This window comes from Apodemus sylvaticus, chromosome 6 (assembly GCF_947179515.1).
Source record: "Apodemus sylvaticus chromosome 6, mApoSyl1.1, whole genome shotgun sequence".
NCBI classification, from domain to species: Eukaryota; Metazoa; Chordata; class Mammalia; order Rodentia; family Muridae; genus Apodemus; species Apodemus sylvaticus.
Window position 1 is genome coordinate 99,554,228 of NC_067477.1, and position 24,760 is coordinate 99,578,987.

The window sequence follows — 24,760 nt, forward strand, 5'->3', positions numbered from 1 at the left end:
TTTTGTGAGAGACTGAACTATGTGAGTTTACTCAGCTTTCAAGAACTGAGAGGCATTTTAAGTTAAACAACAAACAATCCCCAAACTAAACAATCTCACCAGCTACTTGGAATAAAACTCTCCCCAGCACTTGGGAGGCAGAGGCAGGTAGATTTCTGAGTTCAAGGTTAGCCTGGTCTACAGAGTGAGTTCCAGGACAGTTTGGGCTATACAGAGAAACCCTGTCTCGGAAAAAAAAAAAAAAATCTCCACTACTAATTAGCTAGAATACTCAAGCACCTCTTACAACTTTTACAGCAGCCATGCTTAGGAACTCTGCTCAGCGTCTTCTGGGAGATCTGGGGGCAGAGCCCCTTCCCAGTGTCGTTCTGTGTCTACACAGTTGACTCCATGCCAGTGACCAGGGCTGTGGTGTGGGGCTAAGAAGCACAGGCATTCTACTGGGGAACTCACCGTCTTGGCTGTGGAGGCAGGCGCTGGGGCCTGGGCTCTACTGTGTGTTGATGGCAAGCAGGCTCGCTGCGTGCCCTCAGAAGCTGCCCTTCGAGGGGAAGAGGCTCTTCACCCACTTGAGCCAGCACTGCACTCCCATGGTAAAGCCCACTGCTCCTGAGCATGGAAGCCAGCACTAGCGCTGTAGGAAGGCATTCTGTTTTTAAGGGAAATGCCAAGCCTTCAACTATAGAAGAACACATGTATTTCAGGGTGGGGAGGGTGGGGAGGTTACGAAGAATAGCCAGCGGCATGCGGGATTCTGCAGAGGAAGTGTCTGCGTCTTCCCGGTGTGCATGGTTGTGCCTGTGAACTAAAACCCTAACTAAAATGGTCAGGCTCCATTGGGGAGATCAGACTGCAGGAGAGCCGGGGTCTCTGCTGCATGTAGTTTGTGTCATCAGCTCCTTCAAAGCTTTACATTTTTGAGGCCAAGTGGATTGGTTCCTTAGGTTTGGGGATGACACGTGCTACTCCAGACCCCAAACCCCTGTGCCCAAGCGTCAGTGCACTTGACTGTGAGGTGAGGAGGCCCAGTGCTTCCAGACTGTGCCACGTGGCCAGCTTGGGTCTAGCTCCTATGGATTAGGTCAGAGCTGAGGACTATCACCGTCCAATCGATGGATGCTGAACTCACTTCTCTGAGTGATGGAAACATGCTGAGATCTCAGGAAATCTAAGACCAAACAAAAGAAAACTCCAGAATGTACCTCATGAACAGAGAACAAAGACTTACTAACAAATTTTAGCATATTAGCTATGCCTCTAATGCCCAGCTTGCTTAGGAGCTCAGGGGAATTGAGTCACGGCTACCTCAGGCTACATATCAAAATGTTGTCTTAAACAAATCTAAAAACATATTTTCCAGAAATTAGACTTAATGTATAAAATAGATGCCGGATTAGGGCCAGGTGAGGAATACTCTTGGAATAAAAGGTTGGTTTAACATTTGAAAATCAGTCACTGTAAACTTCTACTTTAATTAACTATAATGAGACCATGGGATTCCCCTCAGAGATGCCAAAAGGCATTTGTTTACAAAAGTCAGGATTCATTACTGATTGCCAAATCAAAACCTGAAACTCAGCAAATGCAAAACAGTTTACTCAGGTATTTGTTGATATTTTCTCCAAAGCTTCTCGTGCCAATGCAGGACAAACCCCAGGTCTTACCACGGGTTGGATGACGCGCCCCATCTTTTATTCCATAGGCTGTACTCTCTTTCCTCCTGTCACTTCAGAGTGATCTTCCCTGGGAACCCAGCCTGTTCCCTATACTGCACTTCATGCTAGCTGGTCTCTGCTCAAATATTACCTCCCTAGAAGGTCCTCCTTGGTCATGCTTTGTAGGGTACGTCTTGTTATCACGGTTACCCCCACTGTTTCCTGCCTGATTTAATTCCCCATAAGACAGACTGACTTTTGATCATCTCCCAAGTAGATCACATGACCCTTAAAGCAGGAGGTTGCTTGGTGCTGGACCTCTAATGCCCAGATTGTGACCAGAACGTAGCAGCTCTCAGTGTGCACTGAGAACATGGACTCTGAGCAGGAATGGCGACTTCCCATTGTCCTCCCCAGTCTACACTTCTCTAAAACACTTGACAGTCCATTTTGTGGGACAGCACTTCATGTCCTTTTGGCTTGGCCTCTAGATTTCCTCAGTCTTTTGCCTATTGCTGTGCAATCACCTTTGCTACATTATAAACTGTTCCTTTGTCCACAGCACGCTCAGCATGTCCCTCAGGTGGCTGTGGACTGTGTGATACTGCTTTCCTTCTCTTCTGCCTTCTAGTTTGAGATGTACTTAGAAGGTTTTCCCCAACCCCAGGGTCATCGAGGCATCTTTACTGCTTCCTCATAATACTTACACATATGTGTAAGTAGATGATTATGTTGTTTAGACCATTGGTCAATCTGGGATTAAGTGTATAAAAAGGAATAATCTAATATAAGAAAGTAAATTCAAAGCCAATCACATTGGTGCATGCTTATAATCCAAGATTCAAGATGGCGATGCATTGAGGCCAGCCTGGGCTACAATAGTGAGTTCCAGGCTAGCCTAAGCTGCATACCCAATTCTATGCCTGAACTACATAGCTAGTTTCCATCTTGGAAAGAGAAAGTGTAAAAACAAAGTTTAACTTTAAAATACAACAAATACAAGTTTCCAGGTGTCATTTACATAATATTTTAATTTTCTGAAAAAGTATTTATGAAAATAATTCAAAGATCACCTATTTTACAATGCATATAAAGACACATGTCAAAGTGTATGCCTGCCAACAATAGACTCACACAGTTCCCTGGAACATAGCACCAAGGCCGGCCCCATTATCCTCAGAGCGCCTTTCAGAGCAAGCCCCTCTCTGGCTTTTCAATGTCTTCTTACTTTCTTGGACCTTGAGCTCTTTTTTGATTCATTGTATTTTTTTTCAAAAAGTTTCTTTTCAAGTAAGCTCACTTCTTCATGGAGAGCAGAGGTCTTTATTCTCAGTAAGAAGGAGAAGATGTTTAGTATAAACTGGTAACTCAAAGAAAAATTTGATTCTTCATAAGTTGTCACATGTTTACAATAGCTAGAATGGAAAGGGAAAAGGCGTATTATCTTTCAATAGTAATTCAGAAGCTCTGGCAGCCCTGCAGTGCCCACCCTCCAAACCCCTTCCCCAGCAGATACAGCTAGCTTTATATAGTATTGTGAGTCAGAGGGAAACTTGGGAACTTTGCTGAAGCTCCTTATACAAAGAGAACACAGTCCCCTGTCCACATCCACTAGGCGGGGCCTGGGAGGGCTCACTGTATCAGTCTCTGCTTCTGAAATGCTTGCATAGCCCACAGTCAAGTTTAAAGACAGGGAAACACCAAGCACTTAGAGCAATGTGATCCAAGTTATGTGTGTGGTCCTAAATTCCTGCAGTTATTTTATCTTATTATCTTAGATTTACTTCATACCTATTTTGCCTTCGTTTAAGTATGTGTATCACATGCACACCTGATGCCCACAGAAGTCAGAAGAGGATATCGGATCCCCTGGGGCATCAGCTACAGAGGGTTGTGAGCGACCATGTGGGTGCTGGGGACAGAACCCAGGTTCTCTGCAAGAGCAACAGGGGTCCATTGAACCATCTCTCCAACCCTGGTGATTTTATTTGTTTTTTGTTTTTTTAAGGAATGAAAAATCTCACAGCCACCACTTACACTAAACAAGCATAATTCCTAATTATACTTAAATGTATGTCCTTATGCCCATAGAGAAATGTAGTCTTCCTCCTCTTCCTCCTCCTCCTCCTCTTCCTCCTCCTCAATACCACCACCACCCCCCCACCCCGCCCCCACCATTATCATCAAGGAAATTTTTCTTTGAAACAGATGGATACTATTACAGAAAGTCACAACCAATCAAAATGCAGAGGTGTGGCGCCCAGTCCTGATGGATACGTCCACAAAGCACTCCGGCACCTGAGGCTCAGAGTACATAGTGGAGGACGGGGATTGCAAGAGGCCGAGGACCAGGCCTTTGCTGAGACACTGTATCTCCTAATGTCAGATGCTATACACACAGTGCCTCACACACGGCTGCCTAAACCAGAGCGGAACAAGGACAATGACAATAGAGATAGATGCCTAAGTGGATGGGGAGCCCACAGGCCTCAGCCCTACACAAGAACTACAGGCAATTAAGGAGTGCTGAGAGTGCGGAGCAGACTTCCCCAGGGAAGAGCTTGAGCAACCGGTCCAACAGCAAATGGTCAGTCCTGAAAACACACATACAAACAGTACATACAAACAGAGCAGGGTGTATTTATGTATTAAGACAAATGTATGTACACACATACATGAAACAATTAATGGAAAAAGAAACAAGGCAGTGGATTTAAAAGAGAGCAAAAAGAGGTATATGGAAGGGTTTGGAGGGATGAAAGGGAGATGGGAAATGGTGTAATTATATTATAACCTCAAAAAGGAAGAGAAAGGAGCTCTTCAGGCTGAGTTGGAGATTTCATCACGCCTCATGCTTTTGGAGTATTAAAAACATGCGTACCTTTTGCAGAACTTCTGGGTACTGAGCCAATACAGGGAGTTCTTGGTTATCAAGGACTGGCCTTTTGTTATCAGGAGTCCCTGGAGGCTATGTCCATGGAAACAAGGGCTATCAGTGCCTTCTTCAGTCCAGTTGAACTGAAAACTTGAAGGGGCCTGCTTTTCAGCCACAGCTGCTGAACCAACCAGGGTACTGAATTGTTTTTGAAGATTCTCCACCATTTCTGGAGATAGAGAGAAGAGACAGATATTAGTGCACAAGGAACACCTGGAGTCACCGGAATGGATTGCTATAGGGGTGGTGGTGGACAGTCTGGCTTCACAACCCAGAGCCTCCTTCCTTTCCCCTCCCTCCCTCCTTCCTCTCCCCTCCCTCCCTCCTTCCCTCCCTTCACCTCCTTCCCTCCCTTCACCTCCCTCCCTCCCTTCTCCTCCCTCCCTCCCTCCCTTCCCCTTCCTCCTCCCCTCCCCCTTTTTCCCTCCCCTCCCCTCCCTCCCTCCCTCCCCTCCCTTTCCCTCCCCTCCCTCCCTCCTCCCCTCCTCCCCTCAGCCTCACACTCACACCCAGCTGGCTTCCTAACTGCAGTGACATACACTGGAGCATTAAGTGAGGCTGGAGCTGCACGAGGGGCTCAGGAAATTACTTAACGGTGACTTAAAAAGAGCACAGGCCGATCTCAGGGCGCCTGACGGAGCTCTCACGGTCACAGAAACACAAGACCTCAGTTTTACAGGGAAATTGAGCTCTGCTATGAAGAAGCAGGCGAGTTCCCAGAATATGGACATCTGTGATTTATCCTTTGGAAGGATATATATATACAAGAGCGTCCCCACTGAGTGCAAAGTCTGTGCATGCCCTTGCTTTTCATGTAGAGATGTTTGGTCTTCCCAACAGTGCTGCTATGCGGCACAGAAAGGAAACCATCAGACTCACCTCTTCTCTTATATGCGACTGACTTATCAATGTGTGAACGGTAGAGTGGCCTTTTGGTTTTCCAAGCATACCTGTACAAGGTAGGACAGAAGTGAAGCAGAATGAGAGGCGGGTGCCCAGAGCTCAGAAACAGAGGCAGGACCTGAAACTCAGCAGCTCTGGGTGCTTGCCTACAACTCTCAGTGCTTCCATTCCAGAAAGAAACGCCCAGAGCGAGCAGGCCAGCGGTGTGATTCTTGTAGGCGCCAAGGACCCTTGAGGAGCCATTACTCAGAATACAGCAGAGTTGGCTTCCATCACCACACACTCCCTTGCTCGTTACTCTCATTGCTGTTTCTCTTCACCCCAAACGTTCATCACTGAGGGCTGTGCCCTCTGAGTCTAGAAACCCATACAAAATAGACAGTGAGTACCCATCTCTCTGGTACCCAGTGCCTGGAAACCACCACCTTTCTGCTGAGAATAGGAAGGAAAGACCCAGATTCTAGCAAGGCAGACCTAAGAATCTGATCTTGTTGAGAGAAGGCCAGTTAGGCATGTTCACTGCAGAGGGGGTGCTGGGATGATCTGGTCCATAGTGTCCCCCACCGCATCCCACCCCCAGACAAAGGCTAAGTGCTATCTGGCTTCCTGCGGCTGGGCTGATGGGTGACCAGCAGTGAATAGTGGCCCCCCATTCTGGCCCAGGCAGCCATGAGTACACTGCCAGCAGGGATGCCGGCACTCAGGCTTCAAAGCTCATTCCTGTTCTCCTGCATGTCTCATTTCCTGCACTTCCTTAAGGAGGAGCCTTCCAGAAAAAAAAAAAATCTACTTTCGTGATTCAGGCTACTAAAAAAAAATATAATAAAGACACCATGGCACAGAAGAAGACACTGAGTCAGAGGGTCTGCTCAACTTGTGCATGTTCCCAGCATAAAGGAGACAAACAGTTCTAGGCCTTCCATAGTGCCCTCGAGGGCACACACCAGACATATAACGTAATCACTTCATTTTAATGCCTCTATGCCTCTCATAAGCTGTGGGGTCAAGGTCTTCCCATTCATTCCCCAACACCACTATGGCTATATATTCGTTTTTTCTTTTCATTACTTTATCTATTTATTCATTCACTTTATATCCTGATCACAGCCCCACCCCTCTGAGGCCCCTCCCCCATCTTCCCTTTCCTTCATCTCAGAGAAGAGGCAGGCCCCCCTGGGCACAAACCAGTCTTGGCACAAGTCCATCCTCTCCCACTGAGGCCAGACAAGGTGGTCAGCTCAGCTAGGGGAACAGGATCCACAGGCAGGCAATACAGTCAGGGTAAGCCCACTTCAGTTGTTGGGGGACCCACATAATCAAGGTGCATATCTGCTACATCTGTGTCGGGGGCCTAGGTCCAGCCTTTGTATGCTCTTTGGTTGGTGGCTCAGTCTCTGGGAGCTCCCCAGAGTCCAGGTTAGTTGATTCTGTTGGTCTTCTTGTGGGGTCCCTGTCCCCTCTAGGTTCCTTGTTAATAGATGGGATAGCACACAGTAGGCTTTCAACTTAAGTATTCATTAATAATGGACTAGATGAATACATGAGCCAACAAACCCTGTTTCCTGCTCTTACCGAGCTGTTATGAGGACTAATTTACATTGTATTTGTGAGGCTTCCACTGGAGGTGGCACATGCCTTTTACTGCAGTGCTCAGAATGCAGAGGCAAGTGTCAGGCCAGCCAGAACTACATGGTGAGACTATATCTTAAAAAAAAAAAAGACAGGTGTTGCTATGTGCTGCAGAGAGTGGTGGTACAGCCCTGTATCCTCAGTACTCAGAGGAGGAGGTCAACGCCAGCCTGAGCTACACAGTGAATTGAGGTCAGCCAGGCCTACCTGAGATTCTGTCTTAACAAGAGAAGCAACCACCAAATAATACTGGACAAACCCTGTGCAATCACTGAGGTATGGCACATCTAGTGCCCAGCAAAGTGCCTAGCTCACACGTACCCATGAGACAACCAGAACTTTCTAGAAAAGACACTAAGGAGCAGCAAGCCAGAAACAAATATCTCTATTTACCTGTAAAACTCAATAATTGGTAATTTCCTCTAATTTTTAAATGTTAGTTAAGAAAAATACATGTAAACATACAGTTTAGTAATATGATTTAGAAACAAATGATCACTTCAACCAATTTAAGAACAGAGATTTTTTTCCTCAAACATCAAAAAAATTCAAATTAGCACAATTGTGATTATATAGGCAATGTAAGAATGTCTTCCTGTAAATTATGTGTAAACTAAGTTTAGGTAAATTATACCACACTCAAAATATTAACGAGGTTGTCATTTAGATCTGTGGTGAATTTAATTATATTTTTAATTATTTTTTTATTTAAAATAACTTTTAAAAATTATCATTTATTTTCTTACAAGTGTCCTGTATAGTCAAGTCCTCAGGGACGTCCACTGTTAAGCTTTCCTTGGAATGACAGGTCTGGACAGGTGTTTGGTAATGGTGACCTAAACAAGTAGCCACCACAATCAAAGAGGCATTACTACCATCCCCAGGCCACGCCCCAAGAAGATGGGCTGGGAATTGAAGCTTTTAATGTTTCAACTGTTTGGACAGCTTCCTGAAATGCAGTCTTCTCCAGATATTTGCCTTGCTTTGCCTGCTTTTCACAGTACACAAAGTTCCCAAACAGATACACCACAAAGGCCTTGGGACTCTACCTAGACCCTATCTAGATGCTTCCCTCTTTTTGACATGGTTTGTTTCACTGATTGAAAAGAGAATCAAGGTATAATTTACATGTAATGAGACCTCTTTCAGGACACTTCCAATTAGCAGTCACACACAGCTGTGTAATCAGTACTGTGACTAATACACAGAACAGTCCCATCATTCCAAAAGCCAGGCCCTTTGTAGTCAGTCCTCTCCACACCCTTGATCTTGGGCAACCACGGTCTTTATCCTATAAGCTCAGCCATTGGAGAGTGTTATATAAATAGACGTACACACACTGCAACCTTTGGGTCTTTCATTTTGCATGTCAGGAGTCACACTCCTTGCTGTATCAGAAGGCTTTGTGTGGTGTCGCTCAGCGGACTGTATGACATGGATATGCCAGTTATTTATCTTGTCACTAGCAAAAGTCACTACAAACATTTCTATATGGATTTCTACAGGAACATACATTTTTTATTTCACTTGAACTTTTCAAAGTAGCTGTCCTATTTCATACTTCTATACTTAGCAGGAGCAACTGCAGTCAGAGTAGACCCCCTTCTAATTATGGTAGGTGTCGCTTGTGTGACCTGTACATCTTTAGTTTTTCATTTGAAAACTTGACTTGTTTTCCTATTTTTATTAATTCTTTATGTTTTATACATAAAACTCTTTTATCAGATCTCTATCTGCTACTCATCAGATACTCAGTAGATCTGCAACCACTCTCTCTCTCTGGCTTTTCTACCCCACTCTCTCTCTCTCTCTGGCTTTTCTCCCCACGACGAGAGTCTCACTATGTCTCACTATGTAGCAACGGCTGCCCTGGAGTTCACAATGAGACCTTGGACCCATAGAGACCCTCTGCCTGTGCCTCTCAGTGCTGGGATTAAAGGTGTGTACCTCTATGCCCCGCTTCAACCACCTTCTCTCTCTCTCTCTCTCTCTCTCTCTCTCTCTCTCTCTCTCTCTCTCTCTCTCTCTCTCTCATATATCTCTCTGTGTAGCCCTGGCTGTCCTGGAATTCACTCTGTAGACCAGGCTGGCCTTGAACTCAGAAACCTGCCTGCCTCTATCTATCTATCTATCTATCTATCTATCTATCTATCTATCTATCTATCTATCTATCTATCTATCTATCTATCTCCTGAGACAGAGTTTTTCTGTGTAGCCCTGGCTGTCCTGGAACTCACTCTGTAAACCAGGCTGGCCTAGAACTCAGAAATCCACCTGCCTCTGCCTCCCAGGTGCTGGGATTAAAGGTGCCACTACTGCCCGGCTTCAACCACCTTCTCTAAGCCCAGGGTTTCATTTCCTCTTAAGTACCTTTGAAAAAATCCTTACTTCTAAGGTCTAATTTACCAATTTTTCTTTTATGGATTATGCTTTTAATTTTATATTAAAGAAATTTTTACCTAACCCAAAAGATCAGCAAGCTTTTTTTTTTTTTTATCATTCATCCTTCCCCCCTCTCTTCCTCGTGGGTGTGTGTGTGTGTGGGTGTGTGTGGGTGTGTGTGTGTGTTTGTGTGTGTGTGTGTGTGTGTGTGTGTGTGTGTGAAGTCAATCTTAGGAGCCATTTCACCTTGCTTTTTTGAGGCAGGTCTCTCATAGGGACCTGGAGCTTGCTAATTAGGTTAGACTGGGCAACCAGTAAGTCCTAGGACCCTCCTGTCTCTGTCTCCCCAGTGCTGGGATTCCAGATGTCTATCACCATATCTGGCTTTTACATGGGTTCTGGGTATTAGAACTCATATGTTAATGTTCATTCGCTGTGCCATCTCCCCCAGCCTGGGAATGAGTTTTTCTGCATGTGCTTTTACATTTTCATTCAGGTTCTTCTCAACCCCTGTGATAAACTGTCAGCCATCAAGGCCGCCTACTAAGCTGTTTTTTATACTACTGTTTTTACTAGTATTTTTCAAAATCTCATTCAATGTAGAAGGTTTATCTGAAGAAAATGTGTTAATAACCATCTGACAGTTTGAAAGGTGATGTCCAGAGCAACAGTTCAATTCCAAGTAAAATAAATAACCTAAGATAGCTAGCTAGCTAGCTAGATTGATTGATGATAGATAGATAATAGATGATAAAAATCTTTAGAAAGAAAGGCAGAAAATAAAAATTTATGTGAAGATGGGTTGGCAGAGATGACACAAAGAAGCAGGTGTTCAGCATTCCTAGGGGCGCTGTGCCCACACATCAGGTGGCAGTGAGTGACATCAGTTATATGGCAGCCGCCACCACCTGTGTGTATTAACACTGTGTAGAGGATGGCTTTGGCATGGGATCCTATAGACAATCTCTTCTCTGGGTCTAATGCCTGGGAAAAGGGTTTTTATAAATGGACTTATTCCTTTTTGCTGGTAAACACTCCCCTAAAGTAGCTAATGTCAGTATGTTTAGACATGCAACCGACTCTCACACTGCAGCATGAACTGGGAGTGTCTGAAATGTAAGGTGGTGACCTGCTGGGGCAAGCCAAGGAGACTACACAGCACAGCCCTGCAACACCCAACCCTTAGGATGAGCGAAGTCACCCAGCTGACACCACAGAGGAGGCTGACTCCACAAGTGCCCAGGACACATCTTACTCATCTATCTATAGGCCAGGAGGACCCAACAAAGAAGAGGAAGCACGCCGGCCAGCCCTGGGAACCAGCAGGCTGTCAGCACACACTCCACACCCCGTCCTCTGCTGTCAGAGCCTGAGCCCACTTACCTGTTCGAATGCATTCGCCGCACCACTCCTGTGCCCTGAGCCTGTCTAGCAAAAACCTGTCACTCCTCTTTTTGCAAGGAACTTTTTCTCCATGGTGCTTTATCTGCCTTTGAACACGTTTCTCTGACGTTTAGGGGAAAAATAAAAGCTTTGCTTTGAAACTTGAAAATGGTTTACTAGTTTCCAAGGGCCGGCCATCTCTAATTTGCTCAGCAGGGAACTAGAGCAACTTACCATTTCAGACATTAGAAACTTCCTCTTCTCAAATGATGGAAAATGATTTGATTACATCAATATTAGTGCAAATTTATATAAAGAGATGTTGGTTTTTCTTCTGTCTTGTGGGACTCAGTTTTAATAGAAATGAAACTGTGCTGGAGATCAGTAGAGATGTGCTCCCTACTAAATAGATAATGCTTAGAAATTTATGAATGAACTGAACTTGAGCTGGGGTAAGCAGGCGATGTCACAGAGTGAGTCTGTGAAGACGGGACCTCATACTTCTGTCCCTAAAGCAACACTCTTCCTGCTGCACAGTCACGGACCGAGCCCTGAGCTGTGCTGCAGGGACAAGAGCTGAGGGTGAGAGACAAAAGCCCACTGTCTGCCCTCTGGTTTTCTCAGAGGTCACTGGTGTTGGAAAACCTTCCAATCACACATGCCACAGGGAACACTTACAATCTCCACAATACTGGGATGCACACACGGAAAAGGACCAGCTTTGAGAGAACACATGGGAGGAGAGTAATGTCTACGCAGGCAAGGTGCACCCTGCACGAATGCAAGTGTGAGGTGCAGTGTGGTACCTAGGCTAGGTCCTAGAGCAGAGAGAGGTCAGAAGAAGAACAACGGGGAAATCTAAAAGCAAATGTGGTTACCTAGGAATGATGTAAGAAGGCAAAGGTGGGGGCGGGGGGGCAGAGGATGTGTGAGGTCCTGAGCTGGAATCCCAACCCCAGGGGGGAAAAACCAGCTTGAACATACAGGACCAAAATGTCTAGAGAGAAGCCACATGCTGCCAAGTACACACTAACAGATGTGGCGCAGAGGACACAGAGCAGGACACAAAGGACAGAGGACACACCTGGCCCTTGCTTCTTCCCATTTTTGTCTTTTCTCATCAAAAGTTTTCTTCATAACTTGGTACCATTTTCTGAAATCAAACTGTGGTGTGTCTGAAAGAAATGAAATGCATGCTCAGTAGTGGAATCCATCACATCAAAACACACATTATTCAAATCTGAGTTTATTCCTAAACAGAACATTTATATGACAGCTCTTGAAGAGGAGGGGCAGAACCACCTCCCTCTGCTGTAAGGTGCGACAACGTTGTGGCCCCACAAGACTGTCCTAAAACTGCCTTTTAGCACATTTCTTCTCACCTTTGAAGGCCTTGATGCCTCCTGGAGAAGAGATCACACATTTTGCTAGCTGCTATACACCCCGTGCCTCTTCCCCATCCCACACCCAGCATGCACAGCCTAGTTCCCGGTAGGACTCCGACACACTTAGGCACTGTGTTGATAAGCACAGGATTGATAGGCGTGTGGAGTGGAGTTATGGCACATGAGTCCCATTCTCCTCAGGGATAGATGTTCTTACTCTTAATCCAGAGACTCTGCCCATGAGGAAGAAAGTGGACGGAGTGGAAAGCTGGCTTGTGTGTGAGGCATAGGCTAGAACGACAACAGACCCAGACACGGCAAGTGTAAACAGGATTACTGTCTAGTATCCTCTAATAAGAACTGCCTCGTTAGTGTCTAATTACAAATCTTTTCAAATGGCCAATATAACCAAATGATACAGCCTCATAGGCCATACAGCCAGAGGGGGTGGGGGAACTACCCAGAGAACAGTGGAGGCAGAGGACAGCTAACAGTTAAGTCATCTCTGGGTTCTCTGACCCCCATTCTCCTGACATTACCTCTAGCATTCAAGGAACCCCAGAAGACATCTAGTTCAACCCTATGTATGTGTTCCTGTAAGTATGGGACAGTAAAAAGTGTTTAACTTCACATATGTTATAGAAAATATATGTTATGAAAAACACAAATGAACTGAGAATATTAAACCTGAACTTTTAAAACTAATGAATAAAAATCCTTCTATAGACAGAACTACATATGAATGTAAGAATTCATATAGACACAAAACTGCACTGAGTTATTCTTGGGCCAGAAACTCTGTTCTGTCCAACAAACAGATAAAAAACAGATATGAACTGAATCTATAACATTGGATTCTAACCCAGCTACTTGGGAGGCTGAAGCAGGAGGACCTTAAGTCAGGTACAAAGTGACACAGACCAACCTGGACAATTTACTGAGCTCTTGTCTTTAAAAATAAACAAGCAAAAGGAGGCTGAGGATGTAGCTCAGTGGGAGAGAGCCGGTGAGGCCACGATGAAGCCCTGTGCTCGGTACAGAGTCACTGTGCATCTGCTTACAGCTCGCTTGCCGGACCATCATCTCAGAGTTTACAGACACAGGCAGGCCAACAAGGACAGATGTGCTTAGGCCATTACTTAGAATCCAGGAGAGTCTAGGCAGCAGCAGCGGTGGCCAGCGTGCTCAGCTCTGGCTTTGGTGGGGAGCCTGTGTGTAGTGAGAGGGTGTGGAGCACAGGCAGAACACTGCTCACAGGGGAATAAACAGGCACGTGCAGAGTGTGAAGGGCTGTGGGGATAGGAAATGGGAGCACCTCACGGAGAGGGGCCAGCACGCGGCTGTGGAGGAAGTTTCTGGTCTAGTCTGGCTGGTGAGCGGCGAATGTGGAACAACAGTGACAGAACACGTGGATCTCCTGGCAGACACTACATTTAGATCTATATATAGAAAAGTAAACATGCGCACAGTTGGTGCACATACAGACACATGTATATGTGACTGTTCATCTTTTTCTGTACATCAGCTACCTTTTAATCCATCATTTATAACCACTTTGAATCTGACTAATAAAAGAATCCAGTACCTTCTCTGTGTTCTTCATTGTACGCTTCAGCAAGATCTGAGTAAGACCTGGAGGGGCAAGACACAGGGCAACGGCATTAGATGACATGTGTCTGGGCAGTTAATTTTAATTAAGTAATTAATTATTTTTTTGAGGCAGGGTCTCACTCTGTAGCCCCATTTGGCTTGGAATTCTCTGGAGAAGAGGCTAGCCTGCACTCACAGAGATCTTCCTGCCTCTGTCTCTCAAGTGCTGGGATTAAAGGTGTGTTCAACCATAACTGTTCAGCTTGGACAGTTAAACCTGAATTCTGAAGAGAAAGAACCAAAATTGGAGGCAATTACTGTCCAGGAAAAAGACACTGAAGGTCTTCATTTCTTGTTACTTTCAAGAGGGTAACATTGCAGAGTACCTTTATAATCTAAAATAATCTCAGAGATATAGTGCCAGGAGCCTAAAGGTACCCTGATATGGTGCCAAATTATTTTTTACAATGTATGGTGCTTTAAAGACCAGAAATCCTTGGGATGACAAATGCATGCTGCTACTCAAAAGCAGGCATGATCGAGAGATGTGAGTGCTCTCTGGAAAGCCCTACGGCTACAACACAGTAGATCCCCACCCCCTGTGAAAGCACAGGGCTCCTGCTCTCTGGAAAGCCCTACGGCTACAACACAGTAGATCCCCACCCCCTGTGAAAGCACAGGGCTCCTGCACTCTGGAAAGCCCTACGGCTACAACACAGTAGATTCCCCACCCCCTGTGAAAGCACAGGGCTCCTGCACTCTGGAAAGCCCTACGGCTACAACACAGTAGATTCCCACCCCCTGTGAAAGCACAGGGTTCCTGTACCCTGAACAGCTGGCAGAAGCAAGGGTTAAAACAACTGGAGTCAGTGCAATAACAAGTCACCTGCCACTGACTTACCATTCCAGCTTGTCATCCAGCAAAAACAGCAGCTTCAACACAACTACAATGACAGCCACAGCCTGCACATCATATTTAACTGTCCTTTTCATTTTAGCTATAGGATCAAACGTCAGAAAATCCACTTCTCCAATTCCAGTCAACTTTACTACTTGACAGGTTAAAGTATGCATTTCATCTGTCGAAAAACAAAACAGTTAAACACAAACTAGGCCACATTTCTAAGTTATCTTTACACATCTGTTTTGTTTGTAAGGCAGGGTCTCCATTTAGCCCATATTGGCCCTGAACTCATGCCTCTCATGCCTCAGCCTCTGGTGTGGAGGCTGAGATTACAGGGATGCAACACCTTACCCAGGAACCTTTTATTTAAAACATGATGTCAAACAGGAATTTTGAGAGCTTTTTTTTTTTTAAATAAAATAATACTTAAAAAATGAGGCCAGTGTGGAAATAGTAATGGCAAATCTTGGCAAGACCTACTTGACACCCTAAAACATGTATGTGCGAGACACATTTGGGTCTCATGCAGACAGACACATACCAGCTTTGTGCTGTACCATACATGCCCCTCATCTGTGTCTCTACAGCAAGGTGCACTCACCTCCTTCAAGGTCAACCTTCTCCAGGAATTCAGAGAGCTCTGGAGGCTATGAAAGCTCGTAGCTAGATGCTTTGCTTTCCCAGAGAAGTTCTGCATTTAGCACAGGCTGTGTCTGCAGCTTGAAGGCTTACTAGTGAGTCTAGGTCCTGAAACCTGAGGACCTTCATGCAGGCTTCTCACTGCAGCCACATGATTACAGCCACACAGCGTCAGCTTCCCCACCCTTCTTTCTTCTGTTAAGGACAGGATTTGTCTGTGTAACTTAGGCTTGCCTCAAAGTCATGATCCTCCTGCCTCAGCCTCTTGAGGTTTGGAATTATAGGCATGAACCCATATATCTAGCAATATCATCCTTACTTGTTAAGTGGGTTATGAGAGAACAGAATGAGATAAAATAAGATTATACAGAAGTATGCTTTGAAAACTCAAATTTATTAAGCAAATTCCTCACTAGCCTACATAGAAGAGGTGCAGCACAGCCTTTTCTAACAGATAGAATGGACTCTACACAGGTCTGATGCACAGACCTCTTTCCCTCCAGGGAGCACACGGTGCAGGAAAAAGGAGATTGTGGAGTCCTGTCACTTGGACCAGCTCCATGTGACCTCAGATGTGTTACACTAAAGTATGAGCTAGCACAGTGACTTCTTGATGGTTATGAACACTGCATGACCAAACCTGCCTAAACCTGCCTAAAGCACTCAGGTCAGCACTGACTGATACCCATCCAATCTGTCCTCTCCATTACTGAGTATCCTTGTCTCCCTCCTGAACTGGGCTCCCTCCCTTCTTCTGATCATAAGGTATAATCAGTCATCAGACTTCTGATGCCATGAACCCATTAAAACTTTCAGCTCCCAGCCCCAGCAGGTCTCAAATGTTCCCAAAGCCTGCAGTGTTCCTTGTTTCTATTTACACAGCTCTTTGGTCCCTTCACCTCAACAGTTCTTCCCCCATTTCGCATCACAAGCTTCTCTTGGTTGGTTCTCAGGTCACAGGTCGTTGCTATACCAATGGTTTCTTAGGATTCCTGTGTAACACCTTTCAACTGGCTTTCCCAGTCAGACCTGCCTCCATACTAAGACAGCTCCCTGAGAACTCCTAAGTGAATGGCTGGTTTGTAATGTGAATCCCAACATGCAGAGATTGTCAATATCTTATTTTGTACTGCTTTCCCTCACCTGATAGACTAGGAACTCAACAGAGGCCATCTACAATAGAGTAAGGCAAGAGGAAATGACATGCATTGCAATAACACAGCAACAGTTACTCTAAGGCTGAGCATGGTGACTGACACCTATAGTCTCAGCACTCAGGAGGCAGAGACAGAGTTCAAGGCCAGCCAGGTCTAGATATCGGGCTTGCAGACTACATAGACATACCCTGATTCAATATTCTCCCTCTACAAACAAAATACAAAACAAAACAAACCATCAGGCAGACAATAAAAATCCTAGGCTTCTAGTATTTCTAGTCCAGTATGAAATTCAGGATTGGCTAGTGTCACAGGCTACACTAGGATTACCCGACACGTGTGTTCTGCATGAGGTGGTTAAGGCTCTCATAACAGTCCTCACTGCCCTAAAGAGCTCACTGTATTATCCATACTGCTCTCCAGGGCTTTGGAAACTGGAGCTTGTGAATGTCCCCAGGCTCCCAGTGCCATGCCAGTAGCCTCGGGGACTGCTGTACTTGTTCTCAATCAGGTCTCACTGCTAGCTCGGTCTGGCCTTCCTCCTCCACTCTTAAAGGCCGACATTACCTTTGGCTGGTATTTCTGTTCTGAAGCAGAAGTCACTATGCAGTACTAATGTCCTCAGATGGACAGAGCAGCTTTTCCAAGCAGTCATCAATAGCCCATACAGAGATTCTTTGCCTACACCTAGTCAGCTTGCCACAGAAACCATGTAAGTTCTCCCAAGCATAAATCACACAAAGATGGAAATTTGTTTTTGAGCAGTGTCCCTTTAACTGTGTTATATGGTGTAAATTATTTTAAGAAAGCATTTGAATTAAGTTCCTGTTACTATGGACTCCTTCAGATGGCTTAAGTAGTCTGCAGCTCAAAGAAAGGCCCTACTCTTCTGCTTAACAGAGTTTTGCAGCCAAGCCTCCTCCCTATGCACACCACAGCTCACCGGGGAGATTGACCTCCAGTAAGTATTTCATACACAGAGTGTTGGGATGGAGGTAGCAGTCTTCAGTTATGTCTGGGAAACGAGGCAAATCTAAAAATATGGCGACTTCAATCATGTTCTTGTAGATGTCTTCATAGTCAGGCCAAGACTGAAATTTTAAAAAGACATAATCAAGATAGTAATCTTTGTAATATTAATTATTTAAAAACTTTCTGAAAATTATTTTGAAGATAATTTCTGACTTAAAAGTAACATGTGGAGGATGGGGTGGCTAGAGAGATGGTTCAGCAGTTAAGAGCGTTTGCTGCTCTAGCAAGAAGGGCAGTGATCAGTTCCCAGCACCTGCCTCAGGTGACTCATGATCACCTGGAGCTCCAGCTCTGGGAGAGCCAACACCCTCTTCTTCTGGTCTCCATGGGCATCTGCATGCACACACACACACAATAAATAAATCTGTTATTAAAAGCACTCTATGGGTTGGTAGGATGGCACAATGGGTACAAGCACTCTATGGGTTCGCCACCAAGCCTGATGGCCTGAGTTCAACCCTGGGACCCACATGATGGAGGGAAAGAACTGGCCTTGGTAAGTTGTCCTATGAGGTCCACATATGCCATATAACATGTGCACTGTGACACCTGTACCTCCCCCTACAAGATACACAAACAACTGTAATAAAAGTATTATATAATTATAGGGTTAAGTATGACAGTACACATCTTTGACCCCAGCACTTGGAAGACAAGAGGCAGGACATCTCTGTGAGTTCAAGGCCAGCTTGGTCTACACAGTAAGCTCCAGGCCAGCCAAGGCTATATAGTGAGATCCAGTCACATAAAAAAAAAGTATTATGTATTCATCAAATAAAATTTAGAATACTGAGAAAAATATGAAAGATCCTTACTATTCAAATTTGGTAATTTTATTTATCTTTATCTTATGTGTATTGGTATTTTTTTGTCTTTGTGTATATATGTGCAACAGTGTTAGATCCCCTGGAAATGGCATTACAGACAGTTGTGAGCTGCAACATGGGTCCTGGAACTAACCCAGGTCTTCTGAAAGAGCAGCTAGAGTTCGTAACTACTGAGCCATCTCTCCAGCCCCCAAATTTGGTAATTTTAAATAATAATGATACTAAGTTAAGATGTCATATAGTTCTGCTTGGCTCATAAAGTTCATGCCGGCCTTGCTCACGATCCAGTGACATCATTACTTCCTGCCTTGGATCTGGAGGAAGACAAAGCTGAGACTCATCTAGAGACATAGGGGAAGATACAATTCAGTGGCAGTCTTGTCCAGCCTTAGCGACATTGTAGTACCATTTTCAGTATCACAAATCAATCAATCAATCAATCAATCAATCAATCAATCAATCAGTTCAAGTCCCAGTGTTCTCATGATGGCTCTAACATACACTGTTTCCCCTCTTCTCCTGTGTTTTCCCATTCATTGTCAAATCGTGCAGGTGCAGCCCATAACCTAACATCTGTGCGTCTGTGAAGGAGGGAGACAATGTCAGCTCTAAGTCTACAAACTAAAACTCTGTAGCTCAACTTTATAGTAATGCCTCCACAGAAAGGCATATATGATCCTGTTTGAAATTTTAGAAAAGTCTGGAGTTTTCTTGAGAATACACTCTGCCCTTGTTTGGTTTTTGTTTTTCATATGATTTGTCCACATGAAGCTTATGAACATGCCTAGTGATATGAACAAGTGTTTTATGGGATTTCAGGAAACCCCAGGTTTTCATTAAGGTGAGGACCTTGCTAAGCTGTTCTTGGCAGAAATGTTGCAAGCTTGCTGAGATGCACATTCTAGACATTGTATAATGAGACTGTAAAACCCCAAGCAAGAGACTCCAGGAATGCCTGACAGGGATGAGACGTGAGTGGATCTGGGTGTCTTACAATGCACCATGAATCAGCAACAAGACCCATGCTCTACAGGCAAAAATATGAGTTTTAAACTATTTTCAAAGAAAGATGTCAGATATAAGAAAGGACTCAAAAGTCTGGGACCTAGTTTCATGCGTAACTAAATCAGGACAGCGTTACTCCATGGCAGCGGGCAGGCTGGCTGCTAGCTAGAGGAAGAAACCCATTGAGCAGTACCCACTATGCCGGTGCATTTCCTCTAGCATTGTGCAGTACCCACTCTATACTGGTGCATTTCCTCTAGCATTGTGCAGTACCCACTCTATGCCGGTGCATTTCCTCCAGCATTGTGTAGTACCCACTCTATACTGGTGCATTTCCTCCAGCATTGTGCAGTACCCACTATGCCGGTGCATTTCCTCCAGCATTGTGCAGTACCCACTCTATGCCGGTGCATTTCCTCCAGCATTGTGCAGTACCCACTCTATACTGGTGCATTTCCTCTAGCATTGTGCAGTACCCACTCTATGCCGGTGCATTTCCTCCAGCATTGTGCAGTACCCACTCTATACTGGTGCATTTCCTCTAGCATTGTGCAGTACCCACTCTATGCCGGTGCATTTCCTCCAGCATTGTGCAGTACCCACTCTATGCCGGTGCATTTCCTCCAGCATTGTGCAGTACCCACTCTATGCCGGTGCATTTCCTCCAGCATTGTGCAGTACCCACTCTATACTGGTGCATTTCCTCTAGCATTGTGCAGTACCCACTCTATGCCGGTGCATTTCCTCCAGCATTGTGCAGTACCTACTCTACACCGGTGCATTTCCTCCAGCATTGTGCAGTACCCACTCTATGCTGGTGCATTTCCTCTAGCATTGTGCAGTACCCACTCTATGCCGGTGCATTTCCTCCAGCATTGTGCAGTACCCACTCTATACTGGTGCATTTCCTCCAGCATTGTACAGTACCCACTCTATACTGGTGCATTTCCTCCAGCATTGTGCAGTACCCACTCTATACCGGTGCATTTCCTCCAGCATTGTGTAGTACCCACTCTATACTGGTGCATTTCCTCTAGCATTGTGCAGTACCCACTCTATGCCGGTGCATTTCCTCCAGCATTGTGCAGTACCCACTATGCTGGTGCATTTCCTCAAGCATTGTGCAGTACCCACTCTATGCTGGTGCATTTCCTCCAGCATTGTGCAGTACCCACTCTATACTGGTGCATTTCCTCTAGCATTGTGCAGTACCCACTCTATGCCGGTGCATTTCCTCCAGCATTGTGCAGTACCCACTATGCCGGTGCATTTCCTCCAGCATTGTGCAGTACCCACTATGCCGGTGCATTTCCTCAAGCATTGTGCAGTACCCACTCTATGCTGGTGCATTTCCTCCAGCATTGTGTAGTACCCACTCTATGCTGGTGCATTTCCTCTAGCATTGTGCAGTACCCGCTCTATACCGGTGCATTTCCTCCAGCATTGTGCAGTACCCACTCTATGCCAGTGCATTTCCTCCAGCATTGTGCAGTACCCACTCTATACTGGTGCATTTCCTCCAGCATTGTGCAGTACCCACTCTATGCCGGTGCATTTCCTCCAGCATTGTGCAGTACCCACTCTATACTGGTGCATTTCCTCTAGCATTGTGCAGTACCCACTCTATGCCGGTGCATTTCCTCCAGCATTGTGCAGTACCCACTCTATACCGGTGCATTTCCTCCAGCATTGTGCAGTACCCACTCTATACTGGTGCATTTCCTCTAGCATTGTGCAGTACCCACTCTATGCCGGTGCATTTCCTCCAGCATTGTGCAGTACCCACTCTATACCGGTGCATTTCTTCCAGCATTGTACAGTACCCACTATGCCGGTGCATTTCCTCCAGCATTGTGCAGTACCCACTATGCCGGTGCATTTCCTCCAGCATTGTGCAGTACCCACTCTATGCCGGTGCATTTCCTCCAGCATTGTGCAGTACCCACTCTATACTGGTGCATTTCCTCTAGCATTGTGCAGTACCCACTCTATGCCGGTGCATTTCCTCCAGCATTGTGCAGTACCCACTCTATGCCGGTGCATTTCCTCCAGCATTGTGCAGTACCCACTCTATACTGGTGCATTTCCTCTAGCATTGTGCAGTACCCACTCTATGCCGGTGCATTTCCTCCAGCATTGTGCAGTACCTACTCTATACCGGTGCATTTCCTCCAGCATTGTGCAGTACCCACTCTATGCTGGTGCATTTCCTCTAGCATTGTGCAGTACCCACTCTATGCCGGTGCATTTCCTCCAGCATTGTGCAGTACCCACTCTATACTGGTGCATTTCCTCCAGCATTGTACAGTACCCACTCTATACTGGTGCATTTCCTCCAGCATTGTGCAGTACCCACTCTATACCGGTGCATTTCCTCCAGCATTGTGTAGTACCCACTCTATACTGGTGCATTTCCTCTAGCATTGTGCAGTACCCACTCTATGCCGGTGCATTTCCTCCAGCATTGTGCAGTACCCACTATGCTGGTGCATTTCCTCAAGCATTGTGCAGTACCCACTCTATGCTGGTGCATTTCCTCCAGCATTGTGCAGTACCCACTCTATACTGGTGCATTTCCTCTAGCATTGTGCAGTACCCACTCTATGCCGGTGCATTTCCTCCAGCATTGTGCAGTACCCACTATGCCGGTGCATTTCCTCAAGCATTGTGCAGTACCCACTCTATGCTGGTGCATTTCCTCCAGCATTGTGTAGTACCCACTCTATGCTGGTGCATTTCCTCTAGCATTGTGCAGTACCCGCTCTATACCGGTGCATTTCCTCCAGCATTGTGCAGTACCCACTCTATGCCAGTGCATTTCCTCCAGCATTGTGCAGTACCCACTCTATACTGGTGCATTTCCTCCAGCATTGTGCAGTACCCACTCTATGCCAGTGCATTTCCTCCAGCATTGTGCAGTACCCACTCTATACTGGTGCATTTCCTCTAGCATTGTGCAGTACCCACTCTATGCCGGTGCATTTCCTCCAGCATTGTGCAGTACCCACTCTATACCGGTGCATTTCCTCCAGCATTGTGCAGTACCCACTCTATGCTGGTGCATTTCCTCTAGCATTGTGCAGTACCCACTCTATGCCGGTGCATTTCCTCCTTCATTGTGCAGTACCCACTCTATACCGGTGCATTTCCTCCAGCATTGTACAGTACCCACTCTATACTGGTGCATTTCCTCCAGCATTGTGTAGTACCCACTCTATACCGGTGCATTTCCTCCAGCATTGTGTAGTACCCACTCTATACTGGTGCATTTCCTCTAGCATTGTGCAGTACCCACTCTATGCCGGTGCATTTCCTCCAGCATTGTGCAGTACCCACTATGCTGGTGCATTTCCTCAAGCATTGTGCAGTACCCACTCTATGCTGGTGCATTTCCTCCAGCATTGTGCAGTACCCACTCTATACTGGTGCATTTCCTCTAGCATTGTGCAGTACCCACTCTATGCCGGTGCATTTCCTCCAGCATTGTGCAGTACCCACTATGCCGGTGCATTTCCTCCAGCATTGTGCAGTACCCACTATGCCGGTGCATTTCCTCAAGCATTGTGCAGTACCCACTCTATGCTGGTGCATTTCCTCCAGCATTGTGTAGTACCCACTCTATGCTGGTGCATTTCCTCTAGCATTGTGCAGTACCCGCTCTATACCGGTGCATTTCCTCCAGCATTTTGCAGTACCCACTCTATGCCAGTGCATTTCCTCCAGCATTGTGCAGTACCCACTCTATACTGGTGCATTTCCTCCAGCATTGTGCAGTACCCACTCTATACTGGTGCATTTCCTCTAGCATTGTGCAGTACCCACTCTATGCCGGTGCATTTCCTCCAGCATTGTGCAGTACCCACTCTATGCCGGTGCATTTCCTCCAGCATTGAGCAGTACACACTCTATACTGGTGCATTTCCTCTAGCATTGTGCAGTACCCACTCTATGCCGGTGCATTTCCTCAAGCATTGTGCAGTACCCACTCTATGCTGGTGCATTTCCTCCAGCATTGTGCAGTACCCACTCTATGCCAGTGCATTTCCTCTAGCATTGTGCAGTACCCACTCTATGCTGGTGCATTTCCTCTAGCATTGTGCAGTACCCACTCTATACTGGTGCATTTCCTCTAGCATTGTGCAGTACCCACTCTATGCCGGTGCATTTCCTCCAGCATTGTGCAGTACCCACTCTATACTGGTGCATTTCCTCTAGCATTGTGCAGTACCCACTCTATGCCAGTGCATTTCCTCCAGCATTGTGCAGTACCCACTCTATACCGGTGCATTTCCTCTAGCATTGTGCAGTACCCACTCTATGCCGGTTCATTTCCTCTAGCATTGTGCAGTACCCACTCTATGCTGTATTGTATTTATTTTAACATGATTATCATTTAATGTGTTATCAACACATAAGTAATCCACAGCAGGGGAATATAAAGGGGACTGTTGTCAATTCCAAGGGGCAATGTGTTCTTTTAAAATCCTTTTAATGTTGAGATAAAATAATTCTACTTATTTGTAAAATACTATTGCTAAAATACTATTAACTGTATTCTAATTTGCCAATTTAAAAGAAGAAAAAAAGAAAAATAAATTCTCATTTATCTTTGGAAGAAAAGTATCTATTTCCTTAGAAAAATCATAATTCATTTAGAATTTTGCTTCTCTCTGCAGAGCCTGGAGTGTCTTTGAAGTTAAGACAATTTTAGCATGGCTGACAGGATTTACAGCAGCCCTAATCCTTTTAAATAAGGCAAGGAGGAGACATAAGAGAATACTTCTTACCTGCAAGCAAAACACTAGAGCAGTATATATCCCCTTGGAAAAAAATCACCTCACTCAAAAAAGTGATTTAATATATGGCAAATTCCTGACAAACAGGTCGTTAATGAGCAGCAATTTGGTAGGCTAATAGGACTAAGTATGTTTCCAAAACTGCCACACAAAGAGCTGATCTGTCAGTCTCAGCAGCTGGCCATGAATTGGCCACCATCTTTTCAAATATGAACCAAGGAGAAAATAAACACGCATAATGTTAAGCTATTCATTTATACATAAATTCAGATTTTACATTTATCTAGTCTCAATCTGGCATTTTAGATCTTGCTTTTAAATTTCCGTCTTTAAGTATTTCCCTTGGCCCTTGGGTTTGCTTTGCAGCTCAAGGTAGCCTTCATTCACTACGTATCCCAGGCTGGCTTCAATGTGTGATCCCCTTGCCTCTACCTCCCAAGGTAGGTGTTAGGATTATAGGTATGAGATAGTACTCTTGGGTAATATTATTTTTAGACAGAACCAATTTTTAAATTTATGAATTACCCAAAATGTTTTT

General features: G+C 45.3%; 1 protein-coding gene across 1 annotated transcript in view; it reads right to left on the bottom strand.

The window, feature by feature from the left end:
- Window positions 1–2,668: 2,668 nt before the first annotated feature.
- Taf1b (TATA-box binding protein associated factor, RNA polymerase I subunit B) overlaps window positions 2,669–24,760 on the bottom strand; it is a 63,570-nt gene continuing 41,478 nt past the window's right edge. Inside the window, exons 9-15 of the mRNA XM_052186044.1 lie at window positions 17,506–17,653; window positions 14,764–14,941; window positions 13,858–13,904; window positions 11,972–12,062; window positions 5,470–5,540; window positions 4,537–4,759; window positions 2,669–3,070 (exon numbers count right to left, since the gene is read on the bottom strand). Of these exons, the coding sequence (XP_052042004.1) occupies window positions 2,869–3,070; window positions 4,537–4,759; window positions 5,470–5,540; window positions 11,972–12,062; window positions 13,858–13,904; window positions 14,764–14,941; window positions 17,506–17,653 (960 nt within the window). The 3' untranslated portion in view covers window positions 2,669–2,868. The remainder of the gene's footprint in view (window positions 3,071–4,536; window positions 4,760–5,469; window positions 5,541–11,971; window positions 12,063–13,857; window positions 13,905–14,763; window positions 14,942–17,505; window positions 17,654–24,760) is intronic.